Raw genomic sequence first — 20,711 nt, 5'->3', positions numbered from 1 at the left:
AAAAAAAAATCATCCACGCTGCTGCGCTTGGTAGATTGTTTTATTTGAATTTATGACGTTTTATAATGAATCCCGGTGGATTTTTTTTGTCATTTCTGCAATTTATAACATTGCAAATGGGGCACATCAAATGGTTGGCGCCTTATCAATTTCTGTGATAGAAAAACATCACTGATGAGGCCACCACCACATAATGAAAATGCACTGAATGTGTCTGCAGTTTTATGAAGTTGTTTTTTAGACGATGATGTTTGGACTCTCCTTTTTTCACTTTACTGCTAATTTTTTTTCCCACCTATACATGTGATATTTGGTGTCTCATTTGGCTGCAAATAGTGAATGCTGAGGAATGCTCAAGTCAAGCATTTTGGAAGAGTTATTACATCCCCTGACGGCAGATATAAACAAATACTAGCATATTTTTATATCCCGTCATGCTTCTTTTTTTCTTTTTCTTTTTTCAAAGGTTGCTGCAGGAAGGATTGGTTGGAGGCAGTTGGAAGTCAAGAATGAACATGATGCAAAAAAAAAAAAACGACTACTGTGTGTGAGTCTCAAGTTTCCACATGCCCGCGTGAGTCACTTCAGCTCTGTCCAAAGAATTCTAGCCGTGTTCATTCAAACAGGTGCACATTAGGGCTGACACCGCATGGGCCAGTACGCTGACTTATCACAGATAAGTGCTGGGGTTATCAGTGACAGCCAGGTGGAAGTATTCCGGGGGGTTGTCCCCTTGCAGGCTCCTGCTGGTTTCTCGCCGTCTGGCAGACAACGTTGTCCTCTTTTCGAAGCTCTCTCTGCCTTCGCCGCGCTTTTCTAGACTGGACACGATCATTTCTGCCAGGTCCTGCTGCAGTCGCTGGAAGTTCTCCCTGTGACCAACGACGTCATTAAGGTTATTTCACATTGTTTTCTGGATGTTAAATGATATGCCTGGAACAAATAAGGGATTCATTACAAAAAAACAAAGTTCAATTGTAGTTTCCTTCCTTGGCACCAAGATGGCGCCAAAGCAATGCTTTTATATTCAACAGGCTTTAGGTGCGTTTTGCAGCAACTAACAGAGGATCGGTAGAAAGAGTTGAAGCGAATCGGGAGCACGTGGGGAACATCCTGCCTCTCTTATGTAGCATCCAAATGATTCAAAATGTCCCTCCGTGTGATAAAATCTGAACTTCAATTTCAATAATGGGCAACTAATGACAGACACAGCAGTCAACATTTTGCGATATGATCTTGCATTTCTGTCAATATTATATTAAAAGACACATTCCCCCCTTCCTCCATCCCCCATTGTATCTCATTGGTAAATGCAAGTGTACCCTGGTACAGTTAACCGCCCTCCATCGCAGGTTCGGGGTTCGCAGTCCCACCATTTTGCTCATTCATTTTTAAAGTTTTTTTTTATGTACAGTTCACGACTCAATTTTGGACTGCCTGCTGTTTATTTTGAGTGTAATTCCACTGTTGGCCACTAGATGGTGGCAGAAAGGTTCATTTTATAATACAGTGGTTCCCTCGCTATAACGCGGTTCACTTTTCACGGCCTCGCTGTTTTGCGGACTTTGGTTAGTGCAATTTTGCATGCTTTTCTGTTGTTGTTTTGCAGTAATGTACCTATATTATCAAATTTCTGAAGGTTTGATTGAGAATGCTTAAACAAGAGAGAAATGTGAGAAAATGTAAATGCTTCAATGAGAAAAGTGTATAATAGTGTTAATAAATGTCAAACACAAAGCTTACGGATTTCATTTATCGCGGGTATTTTTTGGAACCTAACCTGAAATGATAACAGTTAGTTTGGAAAACACAAGATTTGTTTGCTGTAAACACATAGAGGGATCGGTACACTGTCAAGATGTGTCTTATCCATTTATTCTGCTCTCTCTTGATTATGTGTTGTAATTTGTTCGTATTATTTTATACATAAAGATCTTATTTAAAAAAAAAAAAAAGAAAGAAAGGGGTGTATTTCATTTTAAATATGAAATTTCTATCTTGCATATTTCACTTGTTGCAGGGGTGTTCTGGAACATAACCCCACGATGGATTACTGTGGTGGTTAGATTGTTTTAGTTTTTTTCATTTATTTGAGTAACATCAATTAAAAAAAAATCTAAATCAAATTGTTAACTTACGCTGTTGGTGGTGTAGGTAGATTGTATTTGCCTCCAGTCACTCCAGTTAACCAGTAAGTCATCTCTTTACCTTTGCCCTGTGAGCCGGTAAAGAATTAACCAAAAAGAGTGTGATTGATTCCTCTCCGCAATTGGTGTTCAAGTCAGCAAGGTGAAAGCGCAAGCAGCTCACCTTCAGGTACGTCTCTCCTCTCTGCTCATACTCAAATTGACAATCAGTCCTCTGCAGGATGTTGATGGTGGACTGACTCACGTGGATTCTCAAAGCTGGAACAGGGACACGGGAATGATACGTTAAACCACTTTGCGGCAATTGTGTGTCTTCATATACTGCACGCTAGATGGTGGTGTGTGTGTGTGTGTGTGTGTGTGTGGTTTCTTACGCAGGCCCGTGGACTCCATTCGGGATGTCGTGTTGACTGTATCACCAAATAGGCAGTAGCGGGGCATCTTGTTCCCCACCACTCCAGCAGCACAGGGCCCTACAAAAATATACATTCATGTCATTCGTTAATTGGTATAAATCTGTTTTCATCATGGATTGTAATGAATCATGATGGGGTTTTTTTGTTATACATAATTTGCTTTATCAAATTACAGTACAGTAAGGCAATAACATTTGTTTTGGGGGCAACCGTCGGCAAAAAAAAAGAAAAGAAAGTGCTCATAATACACTGCACACCAGGAAAACATCGATAGACTTATGGACCTCAGGACCAATCCCAAGATTGTCCTATCTAAAAAAAAAAAAAAAAACTTAGGTAACAACAATTTAACAAAATCCCTATGTGACTGAAGTGAAAAAGGTCATTACAATCATGAGGCTGATGGCGGCTGAAGGACAAAATGTCAGCTAAAAAAAAAGAGTGATATCGCACCACGACTACTCACACACGCTAAATTCAAGTTTACAAATTGCTGGAATCGCATCTAATTACTGAAGTCTACTTTTACTGTGATGATTTCCAAGACCAAAACGGGACAGCAAATGTTTATGTTTAAGACAAAGGAAAATCCAAGTTACTCCTAAAAGTAGAATGTAATTTCTTTAGCATGGGAAAAATGATAGATTTGATATTTAAAAGTCAAAGTAAAACAACAAACCAGACATGAGTGTAATAATAATACAGAGCGTATTTACAGTGCCAATCGGGTACAGAGCTATCCGACGATCGCCATCTGATAGCTATTCCATTAACAACTCGTGAATTGACTTGCTTTGCATATAATTTTGCACTTTACAATTACGATTTTGCACTCTGTTAGTCAAACTATTGTACGTCCAAATATTGTACTCGTTCTCTGTCAGTTCTAAAATATTGTACTCCACAACACTGGAACACAGATTTTTAAAAATGTTTTTTTTTTAAATTGGTAAATTGGTGATGTTGTACTTTTATGTTAATATTCTTTGTGCTGTGTCCTTCTAATGTGAGTTGTTTAGACTTCTATTGTTCTAAATATGAACTTGCTTGCTCTTTGCTGAGGGATTAAGGACTATAGATGAAAATTGGCATTGCTGCTAAATCTTGTTTTTGTACACAGTAGTTGTGTGCAATGCTTTTCTTATTTTTTTTAATGTAATATCCATGAGTCAAATCCCTCAAACGATCTGCCTCACCTGAATGCACACCGATGCGTATCCACAGAGGAATGCCAGGCAAGTGCTGCAGCTCAAACGTCCCAACGAATGACAAGATGTCCAGCGCCATGTGTGCAATGTCCACCGCATGCCTGTCGCCGTTGCGTTTAGGCAGACCCGACGCCACCATGTAAGCGTCGCCGATTGTCTCAACCTGAAAACGAGCATGTGATCGTCAGTGTCCTGGTTCGAGATGAAATGAAGAGCAAAAAAGTACGTCTGGAAGACTCAAGATAGGAAAGATGGACACCTTGTAGACATCATGGCCGTCGAGGATGCTGTCAAAGTTCTTGTAGATCTCATTGAGCATGTCCACCACCTCCATGGGAGTGCTGTGGTGGCAAAGTGTGGTGAATCCAACAATGTCGCTGAAATACACCGTCACCTCTTCATAGAGCTCCGGCTCCACTTTGCCCGTCTCCTTCAGCGACCGCACCACTGGGCTGAAGAAAGAAGTATGGCGGCTCACAAAAAATGTTTTCCTTCCGTCCCACATTTCAGGTGTGAAATACAAATCAACCCACCCAGGAAGCAGCATGAAGTTAAGGCGGTCTGCTCTGTCCCTCTCAGCCTTGTACAAAGACGTCCTCTCCTCCACCAGATTCTCCAAAGTCTTGGAGTACATCTGGAGCCGACGGATCAGGTTGTCCATGTATGTCTCGGTGGCTTGGTTGTGCAGGTTGCTGACACCCCCAAAAATGTGTTTACAGTACAGAAGAAGGATAGCAAAAGATTGTCACAGGCAAAAAGTTAGAGGTTTCCAGGTGCCAGCTTTTGCGAGTTGTGGAGGTGGAGACGATTGACGTAGACATGCGAACGGTGACATACCTGAAAATCTTACCCAGAGTTAACTCGATTTTCTTCAAATCGGGCCTCCGTTCTGGATCTTCATCCCAGCAGTTCTTTATCAGCATGTGCAACTGGCGTAACACACACAGGTTTGTTTTACTATCTTTGTGGGGCCATCTCATTGACATCATGTATTTCCTAGCCCCTTCCCCTAACCCCAACCATCAAAAATGAGTGCCTAAAAATGTGTCAATCTTCCCAGAGCATTACTGGCATTGCTGCATGCAGCACAGTCAGGAAGAGGAAAGGCGATCATAATTGTGAGGACATTCATAGACATAATGCATTTCCTCGTCCCTTCACTTTTCCCCAACCATCAAAAATGATTGCCTACCCTCATTCCTTACCCTAACCTCAACCATAACCCAATTCAAACCTAAACTCTAAAACCAAGTCTTGACCCTCAAAAAGAAGTCTAAACTTGTGAGGCCCAGCAAAATGGCCCCTCAAGGACGGGTGGGCCCCACAACTCTGTGAAATCCCGATATATTGGCCCCAATATGTAACAAAAACAAGACCACACACACACACACACCCGTAGACAGTTATAAGGAACTAATTTCTGTACTTGATTTTAGATCTTATCAGCACTCTCCTCATTCTTGCACCAGTTGAATTCTCTCACCTCAATATCTTTCTCTGACACGCCATCAAAGTTGAGTTCTGGCCTAAAGACAGCCGACCCACTGGGAAACTGCACCCTGAATATCTTCTCTGATAAATGAGATAACATTGATGTCAACATGCTAATCTGAATCACATCAGCAGTTACACATAAAAGAAGGGAAAATAGAAGATGACTGTCTTGGATCATTTCTATTGCATATTTTTTTGTCTGTCAGTTTAATCAGAAGAACATTTCAGAGGTCAGTGATGTTATAGTTTAGGGTGTCCACATGCAGAAAAATCGAAGCATGCAAGGGCCATAGTGACATTTTTGGACTTTTATCAAGAACACTAAAATCTTTTAATCAAGCAATTGTCTATAGTTTATATATATATATATATTTTTTTTTGTTTTTGTTTTGTTTTGTTTTGTTTCAAAAACTGCTACCCGAGCAGTTTTATAAAAGGCACATAGTTTAGGGTTTGGCAAGATTTCGGCATGCTGTAAACCCTCTAGTAAATCTAATCCCATCTCTACATTCAGAATCAAAAGAGCAGCAATCTGTTGTAAACAATCATTTGTGAATCATTCATATGATACCATTTTTGCTTTATTAGGGGTGTCAAAATTAGTGAATTAATTTTGAGGTAGCCCCTTCAGAACTGCATTTTTACTGCTGGGCGAATGTTTTTAGTTGTTATAGTGGACGCCAGGATAATATGGCTGTAACATGTTGTAAACTTTCCAAGCTTATATGCAACATTTTTAACATAAACATCCTGCAAATCAACTTGTGATTGTGATTGGTTAGTTACTAGTTAAGATCCAATCATGAACCAGAAGTGTTGACATCATCCATATTTGGACACGCAAATATGTCAAGTCCACTGGGACCATCTGGGTCTGAAGGGGTTCATTTTAAGTTCCTTTAACACCACAATTTTTTTAAACGTGCGATAAATGATCATGTGTTTTACAGTAAAGAACATATTTTTAATTGTAACAAAATGTTATGAATTATTATGAAATTACTGTATCAATGACGAAAAGATGCGGCCATATTTGAATTAATTTATTAATATAATTATGATTATTATTATTAAAACAAGGTACATTACATACACATTTAGTCCAATTTTTTCAATTTAATTAAAAAATGTCATCAGTCTTTAAAATAAAATAAATGAAAGGGGTTTTCTATTAGTTAAACATTTTTTCCCCACTTTTATGTTAACTAGAGTATGAAACTTAGAAAAAAATATATTTTATTGTACATTTAGAACAGATAAAAATATGCAATGAATCGGGAGTTAACTATTGAAGTCATGGCCCTGACACTCCTAATATAAATATATATATCTTTATTCACCACAGTGTTATGTTGTTACTTGTTTAATTGTAGAAGTTCATTAGCATATTTAGGAACACTGCAGTATATGAAACAAATTTAGTAATAGCAAATGTCATTTTTAACATGTGCCATGGGCCGCTTCAAAATGGATGGTGGGCCACAAATGGCCCCCGGGCCGTCGATTGGACACCTTGTTATAATTCATCCCAAAGGTGTTTTCCTTCTCAGCATTCAATTGCCCAAAATGCCCGAGTTATACAATAGATTGATGAACTAATCAATACCTTCAGGACTCAAGCAGCACTGCGTATAGAATGCAGCCTGCCTCAGAATGATCTCATGTGCGATGATGCCATAGCTGTAGACGTCCCCTTTTTGAGATACCCCATTTCTACGGAGGTGCTCCGGGGCTGTCCATACATCTGAGGGTACAAGAGAGGAGCTCTGAATACAGTACATGATTACCATCAATAATCAGATATCGATGGCTCACTCCTGCCAGGCCTGAGGATGGTGTGGCAGCCGAAGTCGGTGATCTTGACCACCATGCGGTTGTCCACCACGCAGTTGGTGGACTTGAGGCGCCCGTGGACCTGGATGTTACTGGAGTGGAGATATGACATGCCCTGGCGAAAGTCGGGAAGAGCTCCCCTTAACGTTTGCTGTCTAAATTCGGCAATGAGGCTCAAACATGAATCATTATACTGCCATACCTTTGCTATGTCATACATGACTGATATTTTAAACTCCATGTCCATGAAGGTTTCATCTGGGTAGGAGATTCTGTCATTCAGAATGTACTGGAAGAATAAACAGGTGAACACTTTCAAGACAGACAAAACAATCAGCCACGGGGTTATCATAGACCGATGATTCAAGATAAGCCTTGTGGGAATGACTAATCGTAGTCAACGTCCAAAAAGTTCCCAAACAGCATTCAGGCAGGCAATCGCACTTATTGCTTAAGCCTTGTAATGTTCTTCAAAGTGTGTCAGCCATAACAAACCAACAATAAAAAGATTGTGCGAAATGGAAAAAGGAGGTTATCAAAGTGTCATAAACAATGTAATCGCGCAATCAGTCACATCTGCATTGCACTCATTGGCCATTCCTTGTTTTGTTCCCACACGCCGGCCATTACGTTCAAACGCGTCTTACTCAAATTTGATCCGATCAGTCAATGTTGCTGTGAATTCTGTGATCATTCTTGTATGAGAACTTTTGATGCTAACACGTACAGTATTTTGACACATCAGTATTGCGTAGCTTCATTAACCCATTCACTGCCATAAGTTCATTTAAAAATGAGGGGCAGGAGGCGATAACATTTTTAAAATTGTAATTAATCGCATGACTTCACTAGTTAACTCGCGATTGATCACAAATTTCATATCTGTTCTAAATGTTCAATAAAAAAATCTGTTTTCATACTCTTGTTAACAAAAGTGAAAAAAATGTTAAACTAATAGAAATAGTTCAAATAAATTTTTGATGTTTATAGCCGTCAACGGCAGTGAATGAATTAAAAAATATTAAATATTATTAAAAATTCGGGGTTTCAGGCGATGAAAGTTTTTTATTGTAATTAATCGCATGACTTCACTAGTTAACTCGCGATTGATCACAAATTTCATATCTGTTCTAAATGTTCAATAAAAAAATCTGTTTTCATACTCTTGTTAACAAAAGTGAAAAAAATGTTAAACTAATAGAAATAGTTCAAATAAATTTTTGATGTTTATAGCCGTCAACGGCAGTGAATGAATTAAAAAATATTAAATATTATTAAAAATTCGGGGTTTCAGGCGATGAAAGTTTTTTATTGTAATTAATCGCATGACTTCACTAGTTAACTCGCGATTGATCACAAATTTCATATCTGTTCTAAATGTTCAATAAAAAAAATCTAGGTTTTCATACACAAAAGTGGAAAAAATGTTAAACTAATAGAAATAGTTCAAATGAATTTTTAACATTTATAGCCGTCAACGGCAGTGAATAAAAAAAAAATTTAAAGAAAGAAAATATTATTAAAAATTCGGGGCGTCAGGCGATTAAAGTTTTTTATTGTAATTAATCGCATGACTTCACTAGTTAACTCACGATTAATCACAAATTTTATATCTGTTCTAAATGTAAAAAAATATATATAGGTTTTCATACTCTTGTTAACAAAAGTGGGAAAAAATGTAAACTAATATAAATAGTTCAAATGAATTTTTGACGTTTATAACCGTCAACGGCAGTGAATGAGTTAAGAACCACACCGAAATAAGAACAGCTCTTAATGTGGTTCTCCAAGTTTTTCTTGAAGTGACAGCCAAACACGATTCTTTATCGCCCATTTAGACACGTCTGCACATTTGGGTAGAAGGATAATGGGCTCCAGAATCCCCCAACACCACCACCAAAAGGATCAAGTGTGTGTGTGTGTTTTTTTTATATTTTTTATTGGTAATGATGTCCTCACCCTGAGGGATCCCCTCTGGCACAGCTCAAACACTCCAAACACGCCATACTCAAACTTCACCGTGCCGTAGAACTTTGTCAAGTTGTAGTAATCGATACGCAGCAGCTTGAAATAAACACACAAAGACAAGTTGAAACCTCACAGTAACATTTTCCCTCCAAATTAGCAAAAATGTTCTCCATGTATTTTGTATATTCGTGCACAATAGATACTGATAATAATAATAATATTATAATGTGTGGGTGAATAAAAAAAAAAGTCTTACAGTGTTAAGTTCAATCTTCTGTTCCTCTGTGAAGTCTCTGTCAGTTTGTCTCAGTTCTTTCAAGATAACCGGCTAAAAAAACACACACACACACACGCACAAGCGTTGAAGAGTGTTAACATTTTGTACCTTTTACGTTGCATTCTTTATGGATGTCAAATTAGTTTTTTGTAACCTTTTTGTCATAGCGGCCTCGATGTGAGTAGAACGTGCTATCCTTCCTCTTGTCTTCATCAATCTGTTCCATGCAAACAAACATGTATAAATAATGACAGTAACATGGCTCGGTGCCATGAAAGTAATAAATAGCAACAAATGACTGCCGCGGCCACGCCCATCTCATCTCAAATCGTAAGGACTTTTACCTTGAGGGAGACCTCCTTCTCATCCAGCGGACAAATCAGGTGAGGGTTGATGTGAGACCACTTTTTCTGCATTTGACGTTCTTTTCGGTTCTGCCTGGCGTGAATTGCATTCGCAAGTGAATTTTGATCATACGCGTCTGCGCACACACGCAAGCACACACTGCTTCCTACTTGTAGAAGATGAGCGCGATGGCGGTCACCACGACAACACTGACACTCAGAACGATCACGATCACGTCCTGCATGTCCAAGCCTGCAAGCGCACGCATACGAAATGCGTAATCACATATATAGGAATGTGAAAAGAGGTGAATTAATTCAGTTAAAAGTGGAAATTTACAGGAATTTATGAAAACAATCAGCATTCAATTAAAATACCATTTGACATGGTTGATCATGATCTTCTCTTCGAAAATGTATACTGATTTTTCAACTCTTTTCTTCATCAGAGAAGTCGATGCCAGGAAGACTTTAAGATTATTAACAAAGGTGTACCGCAAGGTTCATCTTTAGATCCTCTTTTATTCTTTACCTTCGTCAAATACCTCCCACACATTTGTTTTGACTGTCCATTTTATTTAAACAGTATACTGACTAGGAATGTGAATTGCCTAGTACCTTGTGATTCGATCTGTATTACGATTCATAGGTTGCGATTCGATTCGATACCGATGATGCCCAACTCATAAGTCAATTATTGCGATTTTAGTTTTTTTTTAACTCAAATTTGTGTACTTCAGGCTTTTAACTGTGAGCCACTGTATTTAACAAACAGGTTGCAGTCTGTTTCATGTTTGAACAGTATTGAAATAAAATGTTAAGGCTTAATGTTCCGTTAATATAACATTCTTCCATTCTTCAAGTGTGAACCCTAACCCTAAGTAAGACATTTTGTTGAATATTTCCATCAAAAAATGTTTAAAAATTGATTCGGCTGCATATTGAATCTCTATGAGAATTGAGCACTGTAATATTGCGATATATTGCCGAATCGATTTTTTAACCCCCCTAATACTAGCAGTAATATGTTCTTTTTTTTGCCTTGACCACAAAACTGGCATATTAATTAGAATTTCTGTGATGACACAGTACTAGAAAATGTGGGTTAATTTAAAAATGTAGGCCTTTGGGGCTAGATTCCCACACCTCATATTTATCTGAAATTATTATCTGAAACAAAATACGTAGTCATCTAAAGTCACTATATCACTTGGTTGAATGTTTTTCTTTGCAACACTATTGTTGTTGTCAATCTTTGCCATCCTCTTATGGTCTGGGTTTTGGTTTGGGTTATTTGTCTTCTTTTTTTCCCATGTGTGCCTTCCTTTGTCAATGTCTTGTCAAGTTTTGTTATGGCCATGGTGCTCGTCATCCCGGTCCCTGGTGTCACCCAATCAGCTCCCCAAGCCACATGTGTCTGTCCAGGTGTCTCTCATTGTTTTGTTACTATAGTCGGGTTTCCATCCCAAAATCTTGAGATTTGTACACGAATTTTGTTCAAATGCGCAAAACGAACACGCCACTTTTGCTCGTTTCCATCTGCTCTTCTTTTGCGAATATGCGCAGCGAGATGTAGTGACGGAGCTTTGGGACAACGGGGAGTTCCAGGTGGGAATGTTGGTTTTGACGGACTGAACGGAAGTAGTTTGTCTTGTTGGCTTCCCTCCCGCATGTAAGTGAAGTGTGTCGTTACATTGAGAGCTGATGTTAATAAAGCCATCTAAAATTGCATTCATGTTTTTTTTCTTTGATTAATTATAAATATATATTATATTAATTATTTTTTTCTTTCATTAATTATAAAAATAATCGATTTTCTTCATCTCCCCAAACATATCTTACTTTATCATCCGCCATTTATTGTGACTACAATAAATACAAACTTGCAGTCGCTCTTTCGCAAAACCTGTTTCCACTTCCAAAATGCGCATTTTCCTTTTTTCGATACGCTTCAAAAACCACCCTCTCCAAGCGTAAAAAAAGTTTTTGCGAATTTTGGGTCTTTTTTCAAATTTCTGCCGTTTTCATTCAGTGTCTTTTTTGCAATTCCTATTTTTAATCGCCTTCTCAAGAATTGCGAAAAAGAAACTGAATGAAAACGGCAGAAATTTGAAAAAAGGCCCAAAAGGTGGAAACGAAGAAACACAATTATTTTTATAATCAATAAAAAAAAAAAAATGACTGCAATTTTAGATGGCTTTGTTTACATCAGCTCTTAATGTAACGACACACTTCACTTACATGCGGGAGGGAAGCCAACAAGACAAACTACTTCCGTTCAATCCGTCAAAAGCAACATTCCCACCTGGAACTCCCCATTAACCCAAAGTTCCGTCACTACAGCGTCATCTCGCGGCGCATATTCCCAAAAGAAGAGTGGATGGAAACAAGCATAAGTCGCATGTTCGTTTTGCACATTTTCACAAAATTCGCATAAAAATTTCGAAACATTTGGATGGAAACCTGACTAATATGTCGTTGTCACACCCTTGCCATGTCCTGTCCATGCTGTTCCCTCGTCGTGTTGCTGTTTTAGTTGTTGCTTTGATTTATGTTTTTGGACATCGTTGATTTTGTTTTTGGAGTAGTAATTCGTTTGCCTTTTGCTTAATTAAATCCTTCTTTTTTTTTAACTGCATCGCTGCCTCGCTTCTTATTTGCTTTCTGCACTTGGGTCCACTACCACGCCATACCTGCATCCAATTTTTCTGGTACATCTTGGGGCAGCTCACTTCCTTTCCAAGGCAAAGCAGGATATTTGGCCACGTCTCTAGTTTCATTCCTCGACGTGTCAAATACTAAAAGAGTCTCATACTAAGGGAGAAATAACAAAATAACAACTCTCCTTCATATTCATGTTGTGATTCTCATGATTAAAGATTGTGTGAGTCATCTCACCTTGCCGGTAACAGTCGACGTGTAAATCACGGAGAAGTTAACGTCTCTGTCACCATACTCGTCCAGTACATAGTGGCCTCCCATACCTGCATGCAGCAAACACAAAGCACACAATTTGAACATTTAATTCAGCGATCCTTTTGCCTACCACTAGAGGGAGCCTGTGTAGCACTATTAGTGACAATGTACGGTCCTGGATCAAATTTTGGGCAGTTATTTTGTGTAAAACTAATCTCATATTTTTCAGTTTCTCTGTTTGATGTTTCTGCAACAATGTAGAAGCTGTTTAGCAAAAGCGGCTCATTCCCTGCCAAAATCGAGACGTACCGTAGAAGGAGGCATTCCCAAATGGGTTGTCACTGAGTGGGACGTCGTGAGCTCCTCGGTTACTATGGTTACTCAGCTTACTGAGCATCCTCTCCCTGAGCACTTTTCCAAACAGTAGCGCACCGTCATGATAGCCAGCAACATAGTCATTGATCTGTCATTGACAGACAGAACGTTAACTAATGCAGGTTGCCTACATTCATTGATTACGAGCAGAGGTGGCAAATCCGGGTCCAGTAAGTTAAAACCCTGCCACAGTTTGGCTTTAGCCCCGGGTGCTAGCTAGCTACCTCCCATGGTGCTTGTTTACCTTTTAGGGAGCTAGCTAGCTAGCATCAGGGGCTATAGCCAAACTGTGGCAGGGTTTTATACTTCCTGGACCTGGATTTGCCGCCTCTGATCACGAGGGTGTTTAAAATGCAGCTCACTGTGTCATTATAGGGCAAACTTGATCCGTCGTCGTAGTTTCTCTGTGGGAGAGTGATAACCAGCACGTCACGCATGACCTGGTTGGATGTCGTGTTGATATAATACTCAGGGCTGGAAGAGAGAAAATGGCTTTTTCAAAATCATCAAGATACTAAAGTTGTGTTGAGAAGTTTTGTGGGGGAAAAATTGAATCTGAATCATTTAGTGCTTACTTATAAATGTCCACGAGAATGAACATGATATCGGAGTGGATTCCGTCCACTTTGGACTTGATTGAAGCGACATCATCAAGACGGCCACAAACAATAAAAACTGAAATGAATAGATCAGTTGCGTCATTCTTCTTCTTCTTTTTTTTAAATTTACATTTACATTTTTTCTCCATAGGTTTGGCACATTTCTTGAAACTGAGATGACATTTTCAAAACTGCAAGCTCATTTGTGCACAAACTATCAGTTCATTAGCAAAAGCACATATCTATCCCAAAACTGCTCACACATGCTTCACTCCAAGTTCCTTTCCCAAACAAAGAGTCGGTACTGTCACAACTGCAAAAATCCTTCTCACTTGCTTTGGCTGATCTGCATTCCCTTAGTGCTTCTTAACTTGGATGATTTTGCACAACTCTTTGAATCATCTGCAAAAGCTCATATCAGCTCAAACAGCTCACCTATGTGTCAAAATCAAATTTCTATGTCATACAAGCAGTCAGTGCCCCCAAAATGCATTGTCCCGTTGGCATTCTGTGAGCACCACAAGTCAAAATCATTAGCTGTTTTGTCACAACAGCAGCGGTGCCGCTAACAAAATACAATTATATATAAAACTGAGGGGGGAAAAATCATTTTACAAGGGCAGTTTTCAAAGTTTGCAGTTTGACAAACTCCACTCACAGTCAAGGAAATTGCAACACTTTTGATTCACACAAAGTTACTTACACATTAGAGTGCAACAAAAGAAAGTGCAAGTGGGAGACAGCCGATCGACGTCCTGAACCACAGAGTTCCTGCTGTGTTAGTTACTATAGTATATCGCTCGTGTCAGCTGGAATCTTCATAACTGAGACCAAAAACATCTTGGAGCTACGCAAACAGTAGAAGTGGCATAGCTCAGGTGGTATTGCGGGCCGTCTCCCAACATGAAGGTTCCTCAAACCTTCTTTCAATTCTTTATTTGACTCTCTTCCAAGTATAAATATTACTCTAAAACGGAGTCAAATTGACTCTACAGAATTTACTGTTCAGTCACTATCGTCACCTTCCCCCTCTTGGCCATCCATACGCTGCTCTTTGTTTGGCCAAAGGTCTTCATCCACGTCGCAGCCGTTATTTTCCCTTGCAATGCTGCGAGGGAAAAAAACGTGAATGTCTCAACCATCCCCTACACTGATCCTCTGTGATATGCTAGACTAATTTTGACAATTGAGCAGATGATTTTGCATATTATGACTTACACATTGAAATCCTGCTGACATGTTTTGGAGAGGACAGCCATTAGACTGGAAAAACAACTAATCCAGCTCGATCAGCAAGATCTATCCATTTGGAAAATGTGCTAAATGTGGGCACATTGTGCTAACTGTAGGCTAAATGTACACAACCATATGCACAGATCCACTGAGGCAATTGAGACATGTTCTAAGACATTGGCAATTTGATGAAAGCAATGAGAAATGCCATTCAGTTGAGACTAATTGTAAGGTGGTGTAGGGATTGGTCCATGGTATTTTGAAAATGTCATCTCAGTTTCAAGAAATGTGCCAAACCTATGCAGAGAAAAACTGTCATCTCAAACCACACAACATATAAGCATGAATCATCGTGCTGCCAAGGCATGTGTATAATTTACATCACAAAGTAAGGCAAAATGTGTGAATGGATCTTGTTTTTGCGATTGTGTCATCAATGATCAACATGTAACTCTGCAACCACCGACAGCACTGCTGTGAAATTTGTAAAGGCTACTCACTGTTACTGTGTCTTTTCTCAGACATGAGCGCTTTCTTGAGCTCTTCCTCAGAACGTAGCATTTCTCTCTTTACCCTTGTAGCAAAGTTGGCAGAAGGTGCTTCCAGGGCATTGGTGTACCTGTGACCAAAGCAAGAGGATGAGAATACACTAACTCATAGCAAAGATGTCCTGGTCGCTCACCAGAAGCAATCCTCGGTGGCGTTTAAGATGGACTTCTTGTACACGTAAACATGCTCCCACTTTTTCTTGAATGACAACTCTGTCGCCATAAAGTGGGAGAACATGTCTGAGATCTTGCGTGCCGGCGGCAAGATCCGAGTCAGTTTGGGCTTGTAGTCGCAAGAGAGGCCAAAGCTCCCGGCGGAAATGATGGGCATACTCAGGGTCAGACCAATTTCATCACTGAAGAAGCAGGGATGGGAAATCAGATCAGTCGGTTGTCACGTTGCGTGAAGCACAATAACAGAGGAGACGCGTCATACTCACTCCACTAACTGGAAGGTGGCATACGTGCACGAAGGGCCCAGCATGACACATCCAGCTTCACCATTATGCTGTCGAAGGTTCAAAAGTGGTCAGAGGCATTTAAGCCAGTGGGTCACAACCTTTACTGAGCCAGTGCTCACATTTGACATAAAAAAAACAAACAAACATCATGGCACGTCACCGAATAAATGAAATCCACAATATAAAAGTACCCTTGCACCCTAGACATTAGGGCTGGATATTGATTCTAATTTCCTCAATCGATTCGATTTCGATTCACAAGTGTTCAGTTCGATTCGATTCACTTCAATTCAACCCTATATTGCTTAATTATGGAACATCAATTCTTCTTAAATATCAAGGACATGATAAAAACGGCATAAACATTAAATTCCAAATATAGCGGAAACAGTAACTGGTTAAATTATTTAGTTTATTAATGAAAATAACATGTGTTATAATCACTTAACTGTTGCACAAACATTGACATGCTCAAGGATGAGATGAAAATATGTCCATAATTCTAATTCACTAATAGTAAATATAAATTTAAAAGCTTCAGAATTGTCTGAAAGTGCAATAAGTCAAGTCTTACATAAATGTAAGAAAATACTTTTAAATTCATGTGAACAGTAAAATTCAAGAAAACAGCACACAAAAATTGGACCTAAAATTCTGTTTTCTTATAAATTAATGTGAAAAAAGAGATATTAAAATAATCGATTCATGGTTTTAGGAATCGATATCAGGCTCAAAAAGGACAATCGATTTGATATTGATTATTCGACGTTAGAAAATACAGCCATACTATTTTTTTTATAGTATTTTAAAAAAAATACAAACACATTTAAACACAAGAGCTTTTCATTTCACGATATCTATAATCCTATCCAAAGATGTATATTTAAAAAATCAACCTACAGCCGTCGCTTTCTGTCAGTGTGAAAAGCAGGATTGAAGGGGATTGACATTCAAGAATGTTCAGCAAAAACGAAGGTGACCTGAAAAATTCTCACTGATCTGTATATAATACCGCAGAGCCGTATATAGCGAGAGTTTGAACCTTACCACTCGGAAACTCCAAATTATGACCGAGTTCTGTTCATGGGATTTTGTTGTTATAGCAAAATTGTATGCTACGTAATTGTGTAGATTCTAAGACAACCTGCTAGCGGACATTAACGCCCATTTTAAGTGTTAATATTTCTTGCCATTCACAAATCCTTCGGCGCTGTCCGCCATGTTGCAACTTGAATAGTTCTCTCAACTCGGAAACTTGGGTATCAAAATGTATTCCCAGTTGTCCAGCAGAAAATACGACATGAGGGCGCGTTCAGGTGCAATTCTCTTCTCGACATGTGGTATTTACCATAATTTCTATATCACATGAAGGCAGTGTAAGTATAGGGGCAACAAGTGGACGTTATATTCTGCTTTGAAGACCCCCTTTTTCTTTTATCGCTCAGTTCCTTAGACCTGGCAGAGGCATCTTTTGTTGAATTACAGGTTCTTTCATTTAAAAAAAACTTACAAGTTTCCTCCTGTAAACATCATTAAGAATACAATTTATACATGTATTTAAGGCAAGTTTTAAAATGACTGAAGTCCTCTTGCTTATGTTTAACAAATTAAAAACATCATAAATCATGCTGTTTCTACTAAGTACTGTCTCAAATTTCGACACTGTAAATGTATAGGATCGTATGCCGAGAAACGTTTCTTGGGAGTAGTAATATGGTGGCCTCGCGGCTTCAATAGTCTTGGCCTATCGGCTATCCAGTCATATATACAGATCAGTGGGGGGAAAAACTAACTGAAATACTGCACTTCCTGTTTTCACTCTTGTTCTTTGGTCAAATGTTCACAGTGTAAAACTAAATTGTGTCCTGCCATGTAGTGGTCAAGAATTGAATTACACCCTAAATATACAGGCGGCAGAACAAAATAGATCATGAACTGTGCAACAAAAATCTGTGAAAGCACGGGATCGTGAACCCGGAACTAGTAGATTGCTGACCTCTAGTGTTACAAAAAGCATCATTTGTTCAAGAAGAAATCAACACCTGTTAATAACTTCAGTTTACTTAATACACGTGTCAAAAGACTTTTATATTAATTCTGGTGCGTTACATTTTTCTCAAAATTCTCATCAAAAGTAGCGGATGAGAAGCTAGTTTCTTTCTGCCAAATGAGCAACTGACCCTGTGTGCCGTGTACACCTTTTTTTCTTTTTTTGTGTGTATTGATGCACACTCACATGCAGCATCTTGAGTATGGCCACGCCCTCGCAGGTGCTGCTGCCACAGCCCTGCCGGTTGTACAGGGTGGTGTTGAAGCCATAGAAGTTGGCGGTCAGGGTGAAGCTTAAATCTGGAGCCATGGAAGATAAGACGTATCGGTATGTGAAGGGAGGAACAACATTTATGTCTTTTGGTAGCTGAGATTAGATCAATCCATTTTTGCCTTTAATCTGCCTTGTGAATAATTTCAAAGCATAAATGCAGCAATAAATAAGCGATGACAATCATGCTTTCACATGTGAGGAAATATTTCTTTGTTTCAGCAACTTCAGGTCCAAAAGTGGATCAAAACTTCATACCTTCCTTTCTTAGATATCGTTTGTATTTATTGCCCCGTAATTTGGACATCTATAATCATTTCCACAACCACAAATCGTATCATCTAAACAGAAATATGCTTGCTTGTTTTCTTGCCAGAATATAAATATCACTTCATACCATACCATTTCTAACTAAGCAAGAATACATTGATAATATTTTAAGCTCAAACACTGACAGCCTCCAACTAAACTGCTGCATTCTTCATTTCAAATGCTCGTCCAGGCGTTTACTGCGGCCTCTATCAGTTCTTCTCTGTTTCTGGGGGTTACACCCTTTAGTCTCCTCTTCGGGAGGTAAAATGCATTCTCTATTGGGTTAAGGTCCGGTGATTGACTTGGCCAGTATAAGACCTTCCACTTCCCCCCCTGATGAAGTCCTTTGTTGTGTTGGCAATGCTTTTTGGGTCAAACCCAAATGTCTTCATGCAGTATACAACAAAAACAAAGGAATTGACCATGCCGTTTTAATACTGTTGGAGGAGACTGTACCTAAATAAACACATACATTCAAACTTAAAGGGATACTTGACTCATTGAGCCATTTTCAGCAGTAAAAAGTTAATATATTGTCCAGAATTAATTTGCTAACTTTATTACTTTTCATGTACAATTAATACCTTTAATAACACATTTTTCTACTTGCTGTCGACTGAAGATGACATCACTTTGACAGTTAGTGAACTGTTCACACGTATTCTTTTCTATTTGAATAAACATAGACACAAAAAAACACTTGGCCAGATCACCCTTAAAAAAGACACCTTGGTTTTTATTTTCTGGTTAAATAAAAAATGTTGATTGGTTGATTGATTGATTATAAAATACCTGAATCCATAATAACATTTGAGGATTTCCTTGCTGTCCCATGAAAATCAGTTTGTTTTTAAACAACAACATTTATACAAAATGTTGGTGCAACAATGTAAGCAAAACGAATATAAATATTCATTCCTTACTATTTTTAATGTTCTCCTTGGTGTCCTCTTCAATGGCTCGCTCCACGGCAGCCTGCACGAAGGGCCGACTCCACTCGTACGTGTTGTCTTCCAGCAGCACAACGTTCATGGTGAATGGACGTTTGGAGGACAGGCAGTCATCCAGCATTTTGTTGCCAATCACTGCCATGACCAACATTCCCAGATAGGGAAAACTGTTCAAGCCACTCATCTTGATCCTCGTTTTTGTCTTGTCTGCAGTTCCTACATCTCAAAAGGAAAAATCCGTTCCAGTTCTTTCCAGATTTGAGTGTTTCCTGGGATTTAGTCCAGAGTGAGCAGCCAGAAGTCCGTTGATTCATCCAAATGAGAAAAATAACGAATTCAACTTTTTTGCTGAGATTTTGACTCTTGACTGAGTTAGCGTAAAGACAATGCGGAAGACTGCCTCCCCGCCAGTTGCTTCCCCAGTGAAAGCTTGAGAGCAATAATCCTCCGGCTTGATGTGCGGTTGTTAATGAACAACTGTATAGGTGACAGTCACAACACCAGTCAGGCCGAGGCAGGCGGGACCATGAAGACGCCCACAATCCATTCGGGCCAACACCGCACTGTCCCGCTAGCAGATTATTTATATGAGACTGAAATTCTTTACTGACATGGAAATCTCCACAAAATTCCTTAAAAATGCCAGCAACTGCCTGATCCACATTGTTTTGTCATTAATGGACGGAATTGTGAATACATAAGATGACTTATGTCAGAAAGAAATATTCTGAAGTTGTTGTTTTTTTGCTCAACGCAGAAGCGCTTGTGTGGTGAGAGGGACAAAGGTGACGGCAGGCTATAAAGACAGGGCTGGTGTGGAGCTGATAAACAGTGGATGCTATAAAAGTAGGGTGGATGAAGCCTGTAAAAGACCAAACTGCTTATGAACCGCGATGGCCAACGACCACTGTCAGAAGACTGAAGTCAAATTTTTAAGCTTTTTTGGGGGGCTTTCCAAGTATTTGAAATATAAAGTGCATTACAAATTAAATGTATTATTATTATCATTATTATTATTTTTATTATTTTTATTATTTTTATTTTACACATGCCTAGCAGCACTGAGGTCTACTGGAAGTCATGTAGCATAATTGACAGCAAGAAGAAGAGGCAGAGAAGGTCCTCAACAATATTTGTTGATCCCACAGAGCAGAGAGAACATGTCTCTGAGTATTGTTGTATGCTTTATTTGTACTGTATGTGTTGCTAAGTACGTAGCAGTTTCTTGAAGCATTATAATTAACACAGCATCTATGCTTTTCACATCTATGGCATTTTGCATTACCACATATGCAGCATATTTCAGAATT

At 38.9% G+C, this 20,711-nt stretch overlaps 1 protein-coding gene across 1 annotated transcript; it reads right to left on the bottom strand.

The window, feature by feature from the left end:
• Positions 1–43: 43 nt before the first annotated feature.
• gucy2ca (guanylate cyclase 2Ca) lies at positions 44–19,585 on the bottom strand. Its single transcript, XM_086078356.1, has 27 exons — positions 19,375–19,585; positions 18,056–18,168; positions 15,799–15,866; positions 15,493–15,714; positions 15,311–15,429; positions 13,554–13,653; positions 13,341–13,452; positions 12,913–13,066; positions 12,586–12,671; positions 12,381–12,501; positions 9,859–9,940; positions 9,688–9,781; positions 9,498–9,560; positions 9,323–9,394; positions 9,058–9,162; positions 7,301–7,387; positions 7,081–7,213; positions 6,872–7,009; positions 5,255–5,343; positions 4,609–4,700; positions 4,305–4,463; positions 4,031–4,223; positions 3,760–3,934; positions 2,522–2,620; positions 2,311–2,405; positions 2,139–2,215; positions 44–872 (listed from the first exon to the last, which is right to left on the bottom strand). Exons 1-27 carry the CDS (start codon positions 19,583–19,585, stop codon positions 671–673), a joined length of 3,261 nt encoding a protein of 1,086 aa, XP_085934482.1. The 3' UTR covers positions 44–670.
• Between the last annotated feature and the right edge of the window lie 1,126 nt (positions 19,586–20,711).

Source organism: Leptonotus elevatus, chromosome 1 (assembly GCF_054856555.1).
Source record: "Leptonotus elevatus isolate MCC_2025b chromosome 1, RoL_Lele_1.0, whole genome shotgun sequence".
Classification (NCBI taxonomy): domain Eukaryota; kingdom Metazoa; phylum Chordata; class Actinopteri; order Syngnathiformes; family Syngnathidae; genus Leptonotus; species Leptonotus elevatus.
This window is presented reverse-complemented; position numbering and strand designations above follow the sequence as displayed.